The sequence below is a fragment of the Cupressus sempervirens genome, chromosome 11 (genome assembly GCF_028749045.1).
Source record: "Cupressus sempervirens isolate cs-2001-9-10 chromosome 11, ASM2874904v1, whole genome shotgun sequence".
Taxonomy (NCBI): Eukaryota; Viridiplantae; Streptophyta; class Pinopsida; order Cupressales; family Cupressaceae; genus Cupressus; species Cupressus sempervirens.
The window spans coordinates 427,457,717-427,476,684 of NC_143128.1; the positions used below are offsets into that span (position 1 = coordinate 427,457,717).

General features: G+C 35.5%; 1 protein-coding gene across 6 annotated transcripts in view; it reads right to left on the reverse strand.

The window, feature by feature from the left end:
* LOC149530254 (extra-large guanine nucleotide-binding protein 3-like) overlaps window positions 1-17,570 on the reverse strand; it is a 65,323-nt gene extending 47,753 nt beyond the window's left edge. For all 6 annotated transcript variants that reach the window (XR_016359136.1, XR_016359134.1, XR_016359135.1 and 3 more), the window contains exons 1-5: window positions 15,701-17,570; window positions 15,438-15,575; window positions 13,431-13,535; window positions 13,090-13,275; window positions 9,976-10,156 (exon numbers count right to left, since the gene is read on the reverse strand). Coding sequence is in view for 3 of the 6 variants with exons in the window: in XM_089811284.1 (XP_089667410.1) it covers window positions 9,976-10,156; window positions 13,090-13,275; window positions 13,431-13,535; window positions 15,438-15,575; window positions 15,701-17,020 (1,930 nt within the window). In the remaining 3 variants the exon portion in view is untranslated. The remainder of the gene's footprint in view (window positions 1-9,975; window positions 10,157-13,089; window positions 13,276-13,430; window positions 13,536-15,437; window positions 15,576-15,700) is intronic.
* Window positions 17,571-18,968: the final 1,398 nt, after the last annotated feature.

The following is an 18,968-nucleotide window of genomic DNA, read 5'->3' on the forward strand; positions in this document are numbered from 1 at the left end:
CGGCATAGGAAACCTATATTTTACTGTAATCTTGTTAATAACTCTAGAATCAGTACACATTCTCCATCTCCATTCTTCTTAGGTGCCAATACAGCAGGTACAGCACATGGACTCAAACTTTCTCTAATCAATCCTTTCTGCAATAATTCATGCACTTGTCTATTAAGTTCTTCATTCTCTGTAGGTGTCAATCTATATGGTACTTTGATTGGCAAACTAGCTCCGGGAATCAGATCCATACAATGACTTATACTTCTTGCTAGTGGTAAACCATCAAGAATATCCTTAGCAACAATCTCTTTATACTCGTTCAACAATTCTGTAATTTCTCCAAGTACTCGGCTACCACTATCTGTTGTTACTCAGTCATTACCAGCTTCTATTGCTCAGTCATTACTACCAACACTCAGTCCTCTAGGAACTATAGCAAAACAAACTTGATTCTTCTTTACTTCCTTTTCAAATTGCTTTCCATTAACCATGCAAACTTTTATTGCAATATAAATAACCACATCTGGACTTTCAATCAAAGGCAGCAATATTTGTTCCTTCCCATTTACCCAAAGAGTATATTGATTCAATCTTTCATCATGTATAGCATATCTATCATATTGCCAAGGTCCACCCAACAAAATATGACAACAATCCATAGGCATAATATCACACAAAGCTTCATCAAAATAATGTCCAATCTTGAACTTAACAATGGCTAACATACCAATATTTTATGCTCATCTTTGATCCATGAAACATGATAGGGTTTGGGATGCTTCAACCTCTGCAACTGCAACTTTGTAACCAGTTCTTCTAATGCCAAATTTGTTGAACTTTCATTATCAATGATCACTTTGCAACATTTTCCAACCATCTTACATCTGGTTTTGAAAAGAGTTCTCGTTAAAACAGGTTCCTCATCACTTCCCTTCTTACATAAGGTTCTTCTCACCATCAGATTTTCTCCAACCTCATGTCCACTTGGTGAACTCTCAATGTCTCCTTGAATCACAACAATTCTATTATTTTGCCTACTTTTTAAGGATTTGCATTCAAAAGATCTATTGCCCTTCTCTACCAAATCTGAAACAATTACCATGAAAACCACCTCTCGAATAAGAATTACCTCTTCCTCGGTAAGAACTAGTACCTCCTCGGTAAGAATCACTACTTTTCCATTCAGTCTTTCCTTTGTCATCATTTTTCCATTCAGATTTGCCCTTTGTCTTGCACAAAATTGTCAGATCTATCATCTCCTCCATAAGATCTACCCTCTATTTCTCTCAAATCTACCACCTCTACCTCTTTGTTTTTGTTCATGCTTTTTGTCAAGATCTCCTCAGCTTTCAAGGCATATTGATATGCTTCCTCTACACTTTCCAATTTCACAAAGCTTAGATATCATCTTGAATTCCAGATCTCAATCCATTTATGTACTTTGCAATTTTCTTAACATCATCATCCACATGTCCAGATCTGATGTCCAATCTATAGAATTCCTCAGTATACTCCTTCACACTCATGTCTTTTTGTCTTAGATTTTGCATCTTTCTCAACAAGCTAACTTGGTAATCAGCAAGGAGGAATTTGTTCTTTACCTCATTTACCATCTTCACCCAAGTTCTCATCTTCTTTCATCTCCTTTGTCTATCAGTTTGCAAATGCTCCCACCACAGTGAGGCGTGACCTTTCAACCTTGTAATTGCAATCTTCACCTTCCTATTATCAAGAGTGTTTTCATACTCAAAGAACTTTTTCATATCTGAGATCCAATCTAACACAGCATTGGTATCAAATTTTCCATCATAAGGAACAACTTCTATAGCAGGTTTTGAATGTGCCCTAAACAATACTCTCAGCAACCTTTCTTCATCTTGATCTTCTTCAGGTCCTGGATTAGGGTTTGGTGCTAATGCTTCATCATCACTTACATCGTCAAGATGTGCTCCTCTCCTCTGAGCTATAGCTCCACAACATCTAATCTAGCTGCAATCTATCGCAATGTATCCAATATTGCATTATCAGCATTTCCTCTACCTCGAACCATCTTTACGAATCAAGTTTCTGCAAGATCATATCCCTCTGCAAGTTATATGTCAAATTCGCACATCTATTACCCCACAACCAAATTCACTTAGGGTTCTACACGATCCAATCACCACAAGGACGAACCTCGGGCTCTAATGCCACCTAATGCAAGGAGGGAAGGGAATCACCAAGGCCAATGGCACACCCAACTATCTGAACCACCCTGCAAGAGTTAACACAACGGAATACCAACACAAAGAACATCCAAAGGAGGGAGAAGAGAGAACACTTACATTGATTCATCAAATAATCAGCATTCATGCCTAGCTGTAAGGCCTTCTAGGTTACGGCCAATTACAATTCATTCACAATCCACAATGATCCTACTTTGCATTCTTGCCTCTCTCTTAAGTTCTACTTCCTTAAAACTCAATCCTAGACTTCCTTAAATACTTGCCAAAATGGCTTACAGAAGATTCTAAAACATAGAAAAGCCCCAAGTCAACTCTCAACAATTATTAACTACCTGTACATAAATTAAATACAAGCAAGATTGGCCCAAATAGGAACTAGACACAGATAACTCGGCAAACGAAAGCTTTTCAAAACTGGCACTCTACATCCACATGAACTCGGTATCCAAAGGAATCACTCAGCAGCTACTACGAACTCAGCATCCCCCAACGCTCGGCAACCACGGAGGACTAAGCAACCAAAGGAAATTGCTCGGCAACCACAGAGGAATCAGCAACCAAAGGATTACTCAGCAACCAAAGAAATCATTCAGCAATAACTAAGAACTCGGCAACGACTGGCAAAATGAACAGAAGTGCAGGATTACAAGGCAACCCAAGATGCTCCTGCATCAGATATTATCAAAATAACAACTCCTAATGCTCCTTATATTGATAACATCAAGGTTCTACAACTAATTGTGGACAGCTTATGCGGATTTCATGATATCACCAGCCCTACCTTTGGTAGATGGGGTAAGACCTTGGAACTCATTGCAAAGGCCAGATTTTTATCATCATGTTGGATCTCAATTGTGAATGAATGGTGCTACAAATATTTTAATGTTTCTTGAGGGGAGTTAGGAAGCATCATCTAGACAAGGTGAAAACCCGCATAAAAACAATCATGTCTTTAATTCTAGATGAGGATGATGGTGTATGTAAGCAATTAAAATCAAACTTGTTAGCTATATGGAGGAAGGAGGATAGAATCTCAAACATGGCTTATGAACTTGTGGAGGAAATAACTTAACATAAATTTGACATGTTCAAGGAATTTATATTTAAGCATGAGCTGAGATTAGCAAGCATGCAGGTTACAGCTTCTTCGAATTTGAGCAAGAACCAAATGACGAAAGAACAGCTTTATTTTAGTTGCAAGTGTGTTTGGTCACTTGGTCACAATTCTGAGAAGAACAAGAAAGAAGAGTTGGCTCAAGAAGTCCAGATCAGCACCAAGGAAGTTGAAAACTCAATAGTCTACCTTCAACATAATGAAACCCATGAGTGGCAACTATGGATAATAGTAAGGACTATAATAGCATTTTATTTGGTGAATTGGAAGTGGTTATTGACAAGCCTTTTCATGCGAATTTCTATCTATTAAGATGTTTCCAAAAATGAAAATGAACATCTCCATGACAATGAACTGTTTGAAAACGATATATCATAGTTGATGAGTCAATAAATCTTGAAAAGGAGAATCCTAAAATTGGTGCAGCTAAGAATAAATCTAGTATCCAAGAACTAGAGCAATATGATATTACCATAGGGGTTGATTTGAAGAACCAATTAGAAAATCCATTTCAGGTAGATGATTTTGGAGCTTATAATTTGGATAAGCTGAAGGTATCAAATGATATGGTCATTACAACCTTAGTATATTTTGATAACACCCATAAAAGCATTAAAGAAATCATGTGGGAGGTTAATAATGTTGAAAAGCAAAAGGGAATAACAAATGGAATCAATAGTGCATATCTTTACACTCTTAAGAGGGCATTGGAAAGAATGAAATCAGACTACTTTAAGTTCCTCAAAGACAAGGATATGGCTATCAAACATGCTGAAGATAAAGAGGAGATAGATGAGCTTTGTCTCCGACTGAGTATTACACACTACTCCTTAGATCAAGCCGGAAATTTGAATTCTATTACAAACACTCGCATAGATGATGGACATGATCATACAACCAAGGAAATCATACACATTGTAGAAGGGATTAATACCCTTATTAAGAACGAAGGTGAGCTAGTACCCCCACTTCACCTTATCTATATGAGGCTCATTATGTTGCAAAAAACTAAAAGGCCAAGCAAGAAGTAAACCATGAGAACTCTGATTTTTATGACAACAGGTATATCTTCACAATATAAAGTGGATAGATATAGACCAAGTGAAAATAATTCAGATAATCCACTTAATGATGATCTTTTCATTGCTGGAGATGTTGATTTGAGTAATGATACTTAAGGTAACACTAAAAATTCAGAATTGTCCTTAATGTATGTTGATAGTTTCTACAGATTATGTAGAGGTGTATCACTGAGTCTTCATGAGATGGCAGGTATTCACTTGTTCGTTGGTGATTTTTTCTTGTGCTTCAGTTATCAGTGGCTAGCCTACTTGGATTGTTAGTATATTTCCAGATTTGGCTCTTTTTTGAAAGATAGTGAGTTGCAGATTGATTTCCACTTGAGGCACATGTCTAATAAGATGATTTTCCTTCTAGTGCAAAGGCAAAATGATAACATTGGTATCATTCATATTCCTGATTCAGATTATAGCAGTAGTGTGTGGTGGTTATATGATTGGACTTCTTACATATTGGAGATGTTTTTGGGTTTGATGGGGTGATTTGTTCATTGAGTTGGCTGAATTAGGATAACGACAAGTTGATAGACACCTATTTCCACTCCCAAGATCAAGTTGACAGGATGGCTTGGGATCTAGGTGTTAACAGGATGTGTGCTTTGCATTTGGTGGATTATGTTGTGATACTACACAACTTGAGATTTATGATCAGAGTCGCACAGCCTACAAACACAACGGAGTTTCTGAGATTAACTTGGGATCCAAGAATTTTATTGATCAAAGAGTTGTAATTGGGCACTTTTCTTCACCATGTGACAGGATATGATTTCAGATTGAGCTACAGAGCTACTTGCAGATTCTGGGATCCTGGTATTGATTGCTTGAGGACAAGCAATCTCCAAGAGGGAGGGCTATAATGTCCATTTTTTAGGGACATTAGACAATTTGAAGTACAACTTATAAAATAATTAAAAGTGACTTTGGAGTTAAATTAAAACTATTTGAAAAGTCTCTTTTAATTAAAAAAAGGAAAAGGTGACAAAAGGTAAATAAGACGAAAGACATAATGGGATCTGAAGAGTCATCGAATGGATCCTTAAAAGGAGGAGTTCGTTTGGGATATGCTTGGTTTTATCATTTTGGATTTGGATTTTGAGTTTCTCTTGGACAAACACTGGGAGAGCTTTCAGTTTTCTGATCAAAACTTGAGGATGGAAACCTTCAGGCTCAGCTTGCCGGATTGGATACCAACCTAGTTCAACATTATAGGTGGACTCACATTGGAATTCACAATCGGTGTTACAGGTTCTTTTCTATATGTCTCCAATCTAACTGTTGTTACTGTTTATAAGATTGGCTTTTCTATGCATGCTATTGTATTGCTAAATATTATAATACAATAGAGATTTTTGTGGTTTTCTATATGAGCAATTGTTGTTCTATTGTTGGTTTATTTGATATAATAAACAATCTGAAGTTGTATCAAACTGCGTATTTTAATAAGCACCTATCAGTTCATTTGCTGGTTTATACTACTGGTTTGGTTTGCATGAGCTATCCATTATGTGTTGAAATCTAATTATGAGAAAATTTTGAAAAAATATCCCCTCAGAGTATTACACGACATTACAGTAAAACTGGGGTTAAGGTTCGTTGGAAATAACTCTTGAATAGTGGGTTGAAATGGTAAAGTCAGAAAAGAAGAGTAAGGGAAAATTAGATATACACCAATGTCATCTATTATTATTCCCATGTGTCATTTGTTGCTAGTAGGACAAAGTAATAGAAGTGGAGAGTTTCAATTAAGAGAACAGGGACACTTTTATCACAAATTGTAAAAATACAAACATAAGGATGTTAGTGAATTAGTCGAAAAAAAATTCACCCAAGCCATTCCATTTAATGTGGCACAATCTCCTTATTTTGAAGAGATGCTTAAATTTAAAAACTTAGTTACCAGGTTTCCACCCCTGGCACTACGTGCAAATACCAAGTTTGCCCGGGTATAGATATGCAATGCAACCATGTTATGCCCCAGGCACCTTGTGGGTCTGCACCTGCATAACTATAGTGTCTCCAGGTATCCAAGGCAAATCCATGCCCAAGCACTTAAAAAGGTGCACAATGAGTTTTTTTTAAACAATTTGTAACTTTTTTTGGCAAACAACCCTAAAACGGCATAATATGATATAATATATTATTGAAATTTTGAGCTATCAATTGGCATTTGGCATTGATAAATGATGTGGTATCATACTATCATATGTATTTAGTTTTAATTGTGTATATTTCTTTCAGTTTTTTGGTATATAATATGTAAACACACATATACACACACATTACAGATGTACCCAAACCCACATACCTAAGGGCAAAACAAATTGCCCATGCCAATGTACGCAATTCTCAGCACACATACTTGTAGAGGCAACTTAGAAAACAATAGGACCTTATCATGCACCCTTGGCAAAACATATATAGCATAACTCCCTCTTTAACAAACAACGTTCAAAGGTGAATGCATTGATGGAGGACGAGACAAACAAGGATTATGTCAGATTGCTCCATAGTCATGAATAGATAAAGTGATATTTGACATCAACCACGATATTATTGCTCAATGTCTGGCAAGCCCCTAGTTTCGCATTGCTACTAATAGCTCTAAAAATGCAAGGGGGAAATATCATTTCTCTGCACCCACTGGACTTGCACAACAAATATGTCTATTTTCTAGATAAAACCGACTTAAAATAATTAATCGTTTTACAATATTCAATCTCATGAGTAGATTTCCTTTTGTTATGGATTGTAAGAAAACCTCTTCAATGATGGATTGATAGAAAGGAAAGCTAGTGTTAACGGGCCTAGATGCATCCAGACTATTGCATTGGCTTCCTTCTGCAATTATGTTCCTACGGCCTGCTATATTGATAACATTATTGTTGTTGCCAATGTTGGGGTAGTGCCCAGAAAGGCTCTGGTGAAGACATCTAAAAAAACATAACTTCAATGATTATCCTTCCCAAATCCCCAATCACCAATATAAAAGAATCCTTACTCAAAAAGCTGTGTGCACCTTCAAAGACCTACATCTTAGGTAACCTGACTTGGAAACTAAGTTTACCTTAAAAGAATTAAATCTCTTCATGAACAGATATCAAGAGATTTCATTGGCATCTTCAAATGGCCCCATCAATGACTGAAAAATAAGGCCTTCAGTGAAATCAGAAACCCAAACATCTCTCTTTATTTTTATAATTGCCTAAGTCTAGGAGACAAAAATAAAACATTTATAACTAAAGATGTCACTTAAAAGGGGACATTACAAAGGGTTGCAAATTCGTTTCAACTTTTAAAGGAGGCGATACAGGGTTGGACCTTTTAATATTCTGCACATTCTGACATATTCAACTCATATTAATAAATTGGTTTGATAGTTAAGATTGCTCACAAATACTTTTTTTGGGCTCCATTTTATGTTTCATGAATTGAACAATATTTTCAAAGAAACCAGAAAAATAAATTGAGTGAAGACATTGTTGGTTGAGTCTAGAGATACACAAACATTTGTATGTAGCCACCACACATCACTTGCATTATTTAGGTCTTTTCCAAATAAGGAAATCCCCAAACCAATGGAGAATAGAAAGAGCTATTTCATTTTGCTATAGAGGATGTTCAAAGTTTAAAATACTTTACAATTCATTAAGGTTTGTGGAGGGTGGAAGAAAAGGGCTGAACCAAAGTCGAAGAGAAGCTACAAGAAAATGTACTTGATATTGCTTGGTAGTTCAGTATGCGATAGGAATGTGTTAATATTATGTTTGGTTTTGATTTAGAAGTTTACCTTTAATTTCTATTTATTTTAGAATCAGCATTCACCTTTAAAAGTTTTCTTGTTTTATTTTTTAATTTCTAATTCTTTTAGTTTTTCCAAATGTTGCTTGCAAATATTTTTCCCCCATCATATAGCCTATTATGGAGAATAATAAAGTGTGCCAATATTAGCTCTTCTAGCCTAGAAGAGATTTAGAGACTCTCAATTGCATACTTGACCAAATGAAGCAAGCAATTCATAGAAAGGATCTTTTGTTACAATTTTTCAAGCCTATGGTTACAAATTTACAATGATGTGGAATGAAAGGAACACAATTCTTCATATTGTTCCTTATGCTCTCAACCCCAAGCAATATGTAGCTATATCTAACAAAGTTCTTTCTTTTAAAGATGACAAGATAGATGCGGCAGTCCATAAAATTCACTGAGAATAAGTCTAGTGGTGAAAATGCATCCAAATATTTCAACCTTTCGAGTTCAACATTCAAAGACCTAAAAGGGTCTTGCACAAAACAACCCTGTTAGCTTAGGGTATAACATGGGAAGAATACATCAGAAGTAAGGCATCTTGCCATTTGACTACTCCCAAAGGTTGCTACTTCCTCTATAGTCAAAAGTATTGGTCCAATCATAGCTTCATCAAATTGATAAAGAGAAATGAATTATGAAAAAAAGAAACTAGTCATAACTTGTAGTGCCTTGAAACTTTAGGATCAATAAACTCCTAAGTATTAATTGACTTTGGCCACATTTGGGGGTGTCAATCTTAAAGATGCCAGACAGATCAACAAAGTGGAGGTAAAAAAGGGTTCGTTGGGATTCTGTTAGCTGAGCCACAAATTGATATACTCAGTAACTCAAATTCAAAGAGCTCAATTGATATTGACTTCCCAAATAACCTGGCTGTACTTAGTACTATAATTTATATATTACTGTATCTATCAAAAATCTAAACAATAAAATCTAATTTTCTTATTTATTGCTACTAAACTGCTATCAAGTATGGCAAACAAGTTTTGGTTTAATTGTAATATTGTATTTGATACATTAAATGAATGTTTACAGTTAAAATATTGAGGCCACATAAAGCTGAACTTGCAAACGAATTAGCTACCCTATACATGTACTATCATCACCTGCTGAACTTAAATTTTACAGAACAATCTATACCAAGGTTTGGCAGCTCTGTGTTAATAAAGTAAAAGAAAGTAAGGAGATTCTGCTTCATTGAACCACTTATGCTTGTACTCATGAAGTTGATATCAGTTACCATGGAATATGTGTTGGATCAAAAATTGATCAAATATGGAAACCACTGGAATAGAAATACAATCATTGCTTTATAAAATTAATGAGCACGAAAAAAATGCAATTATTCTGTGCATGGCAATTTCAACATCAACTTATTTCACTACTGGAATCTTGTAAGCCAAAGAGATCTTCTTCATTACATTACATGAGCTTAAGTGCACTAAAGCGATTATTGATGTTATGCAAGCGCAATGTTAGCCACTAAAATTCAATCCAAATTTTAAATAGTTAAAGACAGATTGGTCCATGGAACTAAAAGAAAATAAGCTTTAAGTTGTAAACAAACATGCCAAAATTCATCTCATATATTGCTAGTTTAATGCTTCCACAAAAGAGCTTCTGTTACACAAGGAGATCAATACACAATTCATTTAGATCCAATTTAGTCATAATCCCCTTCATTATGGTGTATCTATGTATATTGTGCAAAAAACTAAATCCCCTTCATCATGTGATCAGTTATTTCCAACAAGAATACCTGCAGGGGAGACTTGCTCATGTACATCATCACCTTTCAAATTCATCAAGCTTTCCTCCTCGAAACGCTCACGTCCCTCAAGTAATATACTGAGGTACTTGTATAAGTTGCTCTGAATCATTAGTTTGATGCTTTGCAGCTCCTCCTGTGAAAATTTGTCATCTTTGTAGAGAAATTTTGCCTGTCAATATCCTATATAGAGGTTAGCGAAAATTCCACTCCCCTATTTGTTGCAATTTCATTCACAAGAGTGAATAATAGTTTTTCGATAACTAAGAAATATAGCAAAGTGATCCATGAGATGCTGCACAGATGACCATGCAGAATCAGTTTCAGCAATTCAATACAAAACCATGAACATATAATTATGCAACTTCAAGGCAGACAGAGCTGGTTGAAAATGAGGATTATGAACCCAAAAAGAGCATGCTTTAAGTGGCTTCTTCTCTAAAAGAAATTGCCTGTTAGCATGAATTATTCTCAGTCTGATAACAGTCTCTTCACTCTCCAGAATCCTTGAGACCATTGACAATATAATTATTGTTTTTCGCCAAAGATATTTGGCTTTTCTTCTTTTCTGATCTGGGGAGGTTGGATAATAAAGCTTATTTTTCTTGGAAAGAGATTATATTTGGCTACACTAAAGGCTTTAGCAACATTCTTGTCATTTTTTTTTTGGTTAATATTTTTTACTGATATTCTATTGTTTTTATGGAATAGTAGAAACAGGGACTGTTTCCAAGGTAAGGAAAGGAAGCTTACTGAATCTTCAAAAAGACTCATATCACTGTACTGTTATGCAGGTTGCATGGAGGCTTCAAAAGAGAAGTTCTGAAAGTTGCTGAACACTGGTCAAATTGTCTATATTAGGTCTGATCTCAAGTTTGCTAAGCATTGACCCTGTGCCAAAGGAGTGGATGACAAATTTGTAAAGAGTCAATGAAATTTCAAAACAGGCACAATAAGGACTACACATATGAGATGGTGCTCGGGGGTATAGGACTCTAGGAAAACAGTATACCCTGAAGGGCTATGAGCTAGTGGTGGTCAGATCTAATGAAAGTATCTCAGAAATTGATTCCCCAATTGGATTTAAATGATTTTGACAGAAAAGGCCAAGTCAATGCATTCATTGAACCTCATCAATGAAATTGGAATTTTGGTGAATTTTTTCCCTTGCCGAACTTCATCCGAATTTTATGATATTTGATATAACGTTTGTTTTATTTTGGAATAATATTGAGTTATTTTGTTAAAACTATTTAGCAATGGATATTACTTATGTTTAAAAATAAGGAAAATTTAATGTTGACATTTATTATTTATTTTTTAATTTTTACCGTTGCTGAGATTCATTAAAATTTTATGATCGACTTGTGACGTAGAATATAGGGAAAGTTGGCACTTCTAGTATGTCTGATTCCATGATATACCTTATCTCTGTAATAATGATCTATATCCACTGGTCTGCATTGTTGGGTCTCTCTGTAAGTGAGACGTTTTGAATTCTGATGTAGTCAGTTAATAGTTTGTAGTCTTTAGGGGGATGATTACAGTAATGTATGTAAATTTGAAGGGTGGTTTTTGGAAGGTGGTTGATGGAAGATGGTCTTTGGATGGATAGGGGTAGGTGGCATTAAGTCTGTTAGTTTATTATCAAAAAATGCAAAAAGTGAAGCAGGACAATGTAATGCTTTTCTATGTAATCTGACTTTAATAATATTAATAAAATATCATATTACCAATCCAAGAAAAAAGATTTATTAAATCTATTTAATATGATATACATATTTATATATATAAATGTTGATCATATATCGAGAAGTATAACTATTTTAGTATTAATATAATTTACAATAATGAGATTGTAATATCAACTATAATAGCAAAATCAGAAATATATATCTACATTTCAATCCTACTACTATTTGGCTAAGAAGAGATAGCATTACCAAGAAGGGGCTCGTACAAATCCAATCTAATGGATCTTATCCCAATGGAGGGTAGGAATCAGCATTCCGCAAAATCTTCGTGAAACAGACTTAGACCTGTAAACTTTGAGGGAGTCCATAGATGGTGTCTAGGCAACTTGGATAATGTCTACATCCTTCATTTGTAAATCTCAATAATAATAACAATTGATAATTGAAATGACTATTATGAACATTACAATTGATTTAAAGGTATCAATCATGACTAACCCAGAAAGGGGACATTACAATGTTTTTTCCTATGCTGGTTCCAAAATAAAACCCCTCATTTACCCAAAAAAAAAAGAAAAAATAGAATTACTTCCTAGGATCTGATTTAGCTCAGCTAAAATTTGCAATAGAGAAAGGTCCTTTTACAGCTACAGATGACAATTCAAAATAAGGGTGCAATCCTAATGGTTTATATATGGACAACCATTGCAGTTACACAACTTAATGATATTATGAATATATTCTTGTCAGTCTATACCAACACTCCAAAAAAAATGGGCTCAAATTTAGTACACAAAGTATCACCGTATAAAATGGGTTGAAAGCTAACAGCAGTAAACTAATTTACTTTTCCTGAATAAACATACTTTCTAAAGAGTGTTTAAAAGCCTACTAATATGTCATTTTTACCAACAGGAATTAAGAGCCACAAGATTAATGAATGTTCAACTTGCCATAAAGGTGAATCAAGTACGAAAACCAACCCATATGGAACTTCTGAGCATTTATGTTTTAAATACCAAGTTCTATAATTTTGGTCGTTGAAATGTATGTTTGAGTGGCAGTCTTATAATTTCCTTTTACTTTGAGCTTTCTTTATCACAAATCATTTATCAAGTTGTGTCTCCAATGTTCCACTTCTTAAACGATACACAGCTTGAAATTTAATGAGAAAGATAAGTTTTAAAGTTAGAAGCAAATCTTTGTTTCCATTAAGGTTTTCCAAGTAAATAAATATAGCTAATATGAAGATTAGCCATTACAATTCTGTTGCAATTCATCTATCATTTTGCAGTGTTTCAAGATTATCATTCAGAAAAGTGCCCCCAATTGTTACAAAAGCAATGGAGCTCAATGAATCAATGAATCAAAGTGTCATGGAAATCATTTTCTTCAAGTACTAGTAATTTACCTGTTTAAAAATGGTACTGGTGCCAGACCCTTGAAATCCAAGTAACAGAAGCTTTTGAATTTTTTTCTGCTCCAAGTAATCAGGGACTGATCTGCTTGAGTGGTTATTCACATCTTCTCTTGACCCATTGAAACTCCCACGAGGAGTGGGCAGCGAGAGCAAAGAGCAGATCAGCCTTGTTAAGGCCTGCCTAGCAAACATCGTAAGCCAGATGCTCCAAACTCACAACCAAAGCCATAAAATTTTGAAACTATGTAAAGAGCTCAAGGAATGAAAGCATGAATTCAATACACAACCAAAACAAAGCTTGACTAGTTGTTTTCCAAAAATAAAACGTGCACCTTGCCCCATATGTTTCCTTTGATATTATTCTGGCCTTCCTCCTCATATGTACCATCAGAATACACCCAAAAATGAGTGTCTCGTGGACACTGCACTCCTGCCAACTACATGACACAAAAATATTTATGATAGGATCCCAAAAAAAAATTAATCCACATGTGTGCATTTTAGTTTTCAAACAACCCAGATGCTCAGGACAGGAATCAACTCAATTCATTGCTGCCATGCTTGAAAAAAGTCACAGCTGGAGCAAAACACCATAGAGAAAATGATGAATCATGGATGACAATGAAAAATGGACAAAAGAATGGAACAACTTGGTATTTGAAGAGAAACAGCCAGGACTTCTCACTGCCAGAAAAAATGGTCTTTTACCAGTATCTGATTCTAGACTCCAATTTTGAATAAAAAGCCTAAATCAAAACTGCAATTCTAGCTATTTCACTAGAACAGCCACAATAAGAAACTGACAAACTGAATGTCAACATATCCAGAATTCTACAGACCAATCCCCAAAGTTCAGTGTTTGAATTGATATATCTGACGGTACCAAAGAACTTCTGATATATTATTTTCATCACTATTCCATTTTTTTGGATTATGTAGACAACAATGCAAAAAATGAAAAACTATGTGCGATCACGGTTTGACAAGCTTCTCAGCAATTTGGCATGTAATCCAATCACACATGCAGCATACATGAAATCAGTACCTATATCTAATAAGTCACAATCCACAGAGCATTTGATTCTTCAAAAACATTGCATTAACAGTCAATTTTTTTGTAGCGATAAGTTATTCAATTATTATATTTAATAAGGTTTTATTAACAACTTAAGAACCCTGGAAAAATAGTTTTCTCATATTTTCTTCTCATTTACAGCATCGGCAATTATGGCAAAGACACATTCAAGGTGAAAAACATTTCAGAAAAACAAAAACAACGTCAGCGTACTTTACTTTCTAGTTTTAGGAGGGATTTTCACAAAAAGCATGAAATTACAATGTAAGTTGGGGAGAAGAATCTATTTTAGGGCCAGCAGAAAGACACTAAATTTCCCCGGGGAGATGGATAACTACAAGTTAGTTCTACCTGCCAGGTTGAAGCTGTTAAATCACTCTAGTGGGTTAGGCCTCTCTACCCTTAAACCTCCATGATGAGCGACAAAATGGTGGGTGTGGCTTAAACCTCCATATTGAGCCATAGCTTCTATGATGCTCCCCCATCTCCGCTACTGGATCTCTTCTCCTCTCGAGCTACTTCTGCACCCCCATTGTTTCTATAGGCAATCATAGAAAAAAAAGCACCCCTATCCTAGTTTCTATGGAGATGCGTGCAAAGGGTGCTTCTATACAGTATTGAAACGATAATATAGAATAAAGCCACCTTATCCAATTAATCTACCTCCCGAGGAGGCAATCAGGTTCCAGTCATGAACATGAACTATATAGAATTTTCATCTGCTCTCTGAGTACAACAAATAAGCCTAGGAAACCTTTAAAATAATTTGCAACGGCAAGAAAAAAGTTTTGTTTGTACACAGTTCGATGGCATCAATCATAAAGAACATTTCTGTCTACTGTCGTAAAACATCTATAATGGTTTTTGTAAAGTATCTGTGACTTCAGTGTTCTGGAATGTGTAGAAACAACAAATTGGACATCTTGAAATAATCTCAAAGATCAATGATGTAACCTACACTTCACAATGAAAGCAGCACCCAATCGTGGAGATACCTAAAGAGTAGTGACCATGATGAAAAGTAAAATCATGAAAGAAAAAGGGCACTATCTGTAAACTGAAAGTCCTTTGAGTATGGAGACGTATAAATTCAATAAAGATTATTCCAGCTTCGAGAACACAAAATTTGCACTTCCAACAAGTAAATCAAGGAACAAGGAAAAAATTATATAACTATAAAGGTGGGCATGAATCATACAATAAAAACAAGAGAAATCTACCAAATCCAAGCTGGAAAAGACAAAGAAACAAACCAGAGGCTTACCTTTAGCATCTTTAGCTCTACTTTAGTAATCTCACGCCCATTGATGTAAACTTGGGTATTTCCATTACTTGCTTTAGGAAGAAGTTTTCCTCCCAGGTTCAAGTTTGCACTTATGATCTTATCAGGCTTTTCACCCTCCTGCCATCTCAACAGGAAGAAAGATGTGCCCTACTCATTAATTTTAATGTTCTTACATTTGGTGCTCAGAAAAATTAATTCTTTTACAAGAAACTCTAACCTTACCAATGTTTATAGATACTGACCTTGCCCCAAAGTCCAGATTCTTTGTCATACCAATATCTCCCAGGTTTTAGCTTTTGGGGAGGTTGGGGGCAACCAAGTAATTCTGCCATTTCTTCTGGTCTTAGTTGCTTCCCATTCACGTATAGTTGTTCTGGTCGAAGTTGATTTGCCGGGCATTCCTTCTCGGCTTTCATAATTTGCTGAATCTCTAATGGGCTAAGAAGGCGACAAAGCATCCGTGAGGATTTTCCTAGTGCTGATCGTCTTGACTCGTTAATTGGCTGACCAATGCAAGCCACACATTTTCGGCCCTCGGGCATTGATCCCATTGCTCTGAGCACACAATTGCTACAGTACTTAGCATTGCAGACTAAACATGACTCTTTATCCTTTAAACGATTACTTTTCATGCATCTCTGGCATATGCCTTTCACCTGCTGCTTTTCTGATCCTCGATAATAACCAGTATCCATCTTACCTAATGATACTGGTGGAAGCTCTGCAGAGTTGAACTCGGATGAACATGGATTATCTGATTCTGTGTCGTCTACATTTTGAAATGTTACTGAAGCATTAGTTTTTGCTTCATTTGAAACTGGATTGACCAGTCTGCATAAAGAATTACGAAATGATGCTGAAGGAGATAGTGATGTTGAATTGGGATCTTGATATTCCTGTGCAGATGAACTGCCAATGGCCCTAGAAGTTAGAGACTGCTGCGAGCCAGTATACAAACCACTCAATGCGTTAGTACAGACCTCGCCCTCATTTCTAGAACTTTGAGGACATGTTGATGATGATCCATCCGCAAATTGAGGTGGAGAAGAATCAAATTCTTCTTCGGCTTCCTCTGTTGATAATCTGTCATTAATATGTTCATGCTCTTTATTTTCTGAAAGAGGGGAATCTGATTCTGATCCGTATAAAACTGTAATGGGAGTGCCTTGTATAGTTGTTGCATTGGGTGTTTCTGTATTTTCTGAGGGAGTGGTTGACGTGGGGGTAGGAGAGAGTGATGGAGCGCATTCTAAAGCAGAAGAGGGATCTGCTGCAAGGTTAATGCATAAGCTTGTACTGTCTCCATCCTCGACTAGTGGAGTGGAGGTAGTATGGAGCGTCGAAAGTGGTATAGGAAGTGGTTGGACAACCGGCAGTGGCGTCGAGATGGGAAAATCAATGGATAATGATTGTGCAGTGGGAATATCTTCATTGTCATCTAGAGGCAAAGGCTCGATTTTCGGAGCCTGGTGGTCTGGGGGACCTTTATACTCTATAGCAAATGCATAATCCGTTTCCTCACCGCCCAATCTCCTGGTCTTGTCTGCTTTAGATTTGTTCATGCTTCAATAACAGAAAAGCACTTGCGTATGGGGTTGAAGGGGAAGAAATGCACCTGCCATGAGACAATACCTGCCAACTATAATTACCTTGTAACGCGATCGCCGGCCTGTATCACTCATTCATTCGCTGTCTGTCTATGCAGAGAAAGCTGACTTTAGGGTTTGTTGGAAGAATAAAGGTCTACTGATGCTGATGGTGATGATCACATTCTTCTTTGTATCCACCCGAGCTGAGCCGAGCCGAGCCACCAAGGCGGTGACTACAGAAAATATCTGTATAGTTGAACTAGGTAGCTCTTAGCAACGAGTGCTCTTCATATTGCAAATTGCATATTGCAGGACCTGTCAACGCCACAACAGCCAGCGCCTGCATCGCCTTATACCTATTATTACTTGTCCCTTTTGCTCCACTTTTACATTGCAGAGTATCCAACTGAACAAGATAAACTTGTCTATATTAAAAAGTGAGATTGTAATGGCCAAGATGAGCATCCTCTACCACTTTATACTCTCTGTTTGGAACTTATTTCAATACAGATTTTTTTTCCTTCAAAAATCTCATTTGTAAACACTTAAAAAGGTCTCCCTCATGGAAAATTCAATACTCTTGTATTCTAATAGGTAAGTCGTGTGTACATTCAAAAACACATTTCAACTTCAATTTTTCATTTATAATGACTATGTGCGGCACCTTTTTCATGATATTCGACATTAATTTAAATTTTATTCTATTTTTTTATTATATTTTTTTTTAAAATTAAATTTAGGTTAATTTGTGATATATAAGATTGATTTAGATTGAAAATAATCTTTGATTTTTAATATTTTAAAAATAAACTTACGATTGATTTGATCTTCTTTATTAATTTGTCATCAACTTCAAATACAAGCATTCCACTTCATTTTTAAAACTGCATTTAAATATTAACACTAAATTCTTCTCTACATAAAAGGTCAATTCTAATAAGATTTGACAAGATTGAAAGAATAAAGCTAAGTGCAAAAGTTTCAAAGATCAATAAATTTTAAAATAGAAGATTCATAAATAATCCATGTGTGCAAATGGAAAAAAAAAATTATTAATTTGGAAAACTATGATGTATAGTCACATGTGTGTGTGTGTGACATCTTCACCAAACTAGTAAAGTCACATGATGCAAATAAAATACATCTAGTAGATTTTGCATACTCAAGCTTCTTCTATCATAGGCATGTGATATAAAATAAATATTACTAAATTAAAGGCAAATGTAATGTATCAAGACCTTACATAGATGCAACTTGCTTACTTGGATGAAAAGATGGATCCCAACAAATAAATCTTGATGCTCACTTGCAAATTGATCCCAAAAAAGAAATATAGAAGCTCCTTCTATAGAGAAAGAAAAGTATCCTTAACCTATGGAGAAAATAGGAGGACTAAGAAGCCCCTCCCAAAGAAGTAGTCACTTGCTCTTAATAAAGCTCACAAATGAAATGCAGTGCATCTTTTCTCATGGTCCATAATTAATCACACAAGTTCTTCATATTTTATTATAAATTCCTATGTCAAGTATTTGCTCTTATAGTTGTAAAAGGCCTTCCAAGTGTTAATAGTTTGTAACTTTGAATTTAATGTCTCCAAGATATATACCTTTCAAGATACTTCAAGCATGTTAAAAGTTTTAATTATATTAAATCATTAAAGAAAAAACTTATGTCTACTTATTGTTCACGTACGAGAAGATTTGACATTTGAACAAGAGCTACTTTTTTATCAAGTCTACTCTGATTTAGGGTTTGCCTAGGCTTTTGTTTGCTCAATTTCACTAGGTTACAATGGTGACTAAAATGGTCATGTGGCACTGTCAAAAGGGACTAACTTGTGATGAAAGTTGGAGGATCCACAAAATTGGTGACCTTCTAGCTCATATAGCATTGGGGTAAAAGCACAAACCTGTGTCACCTT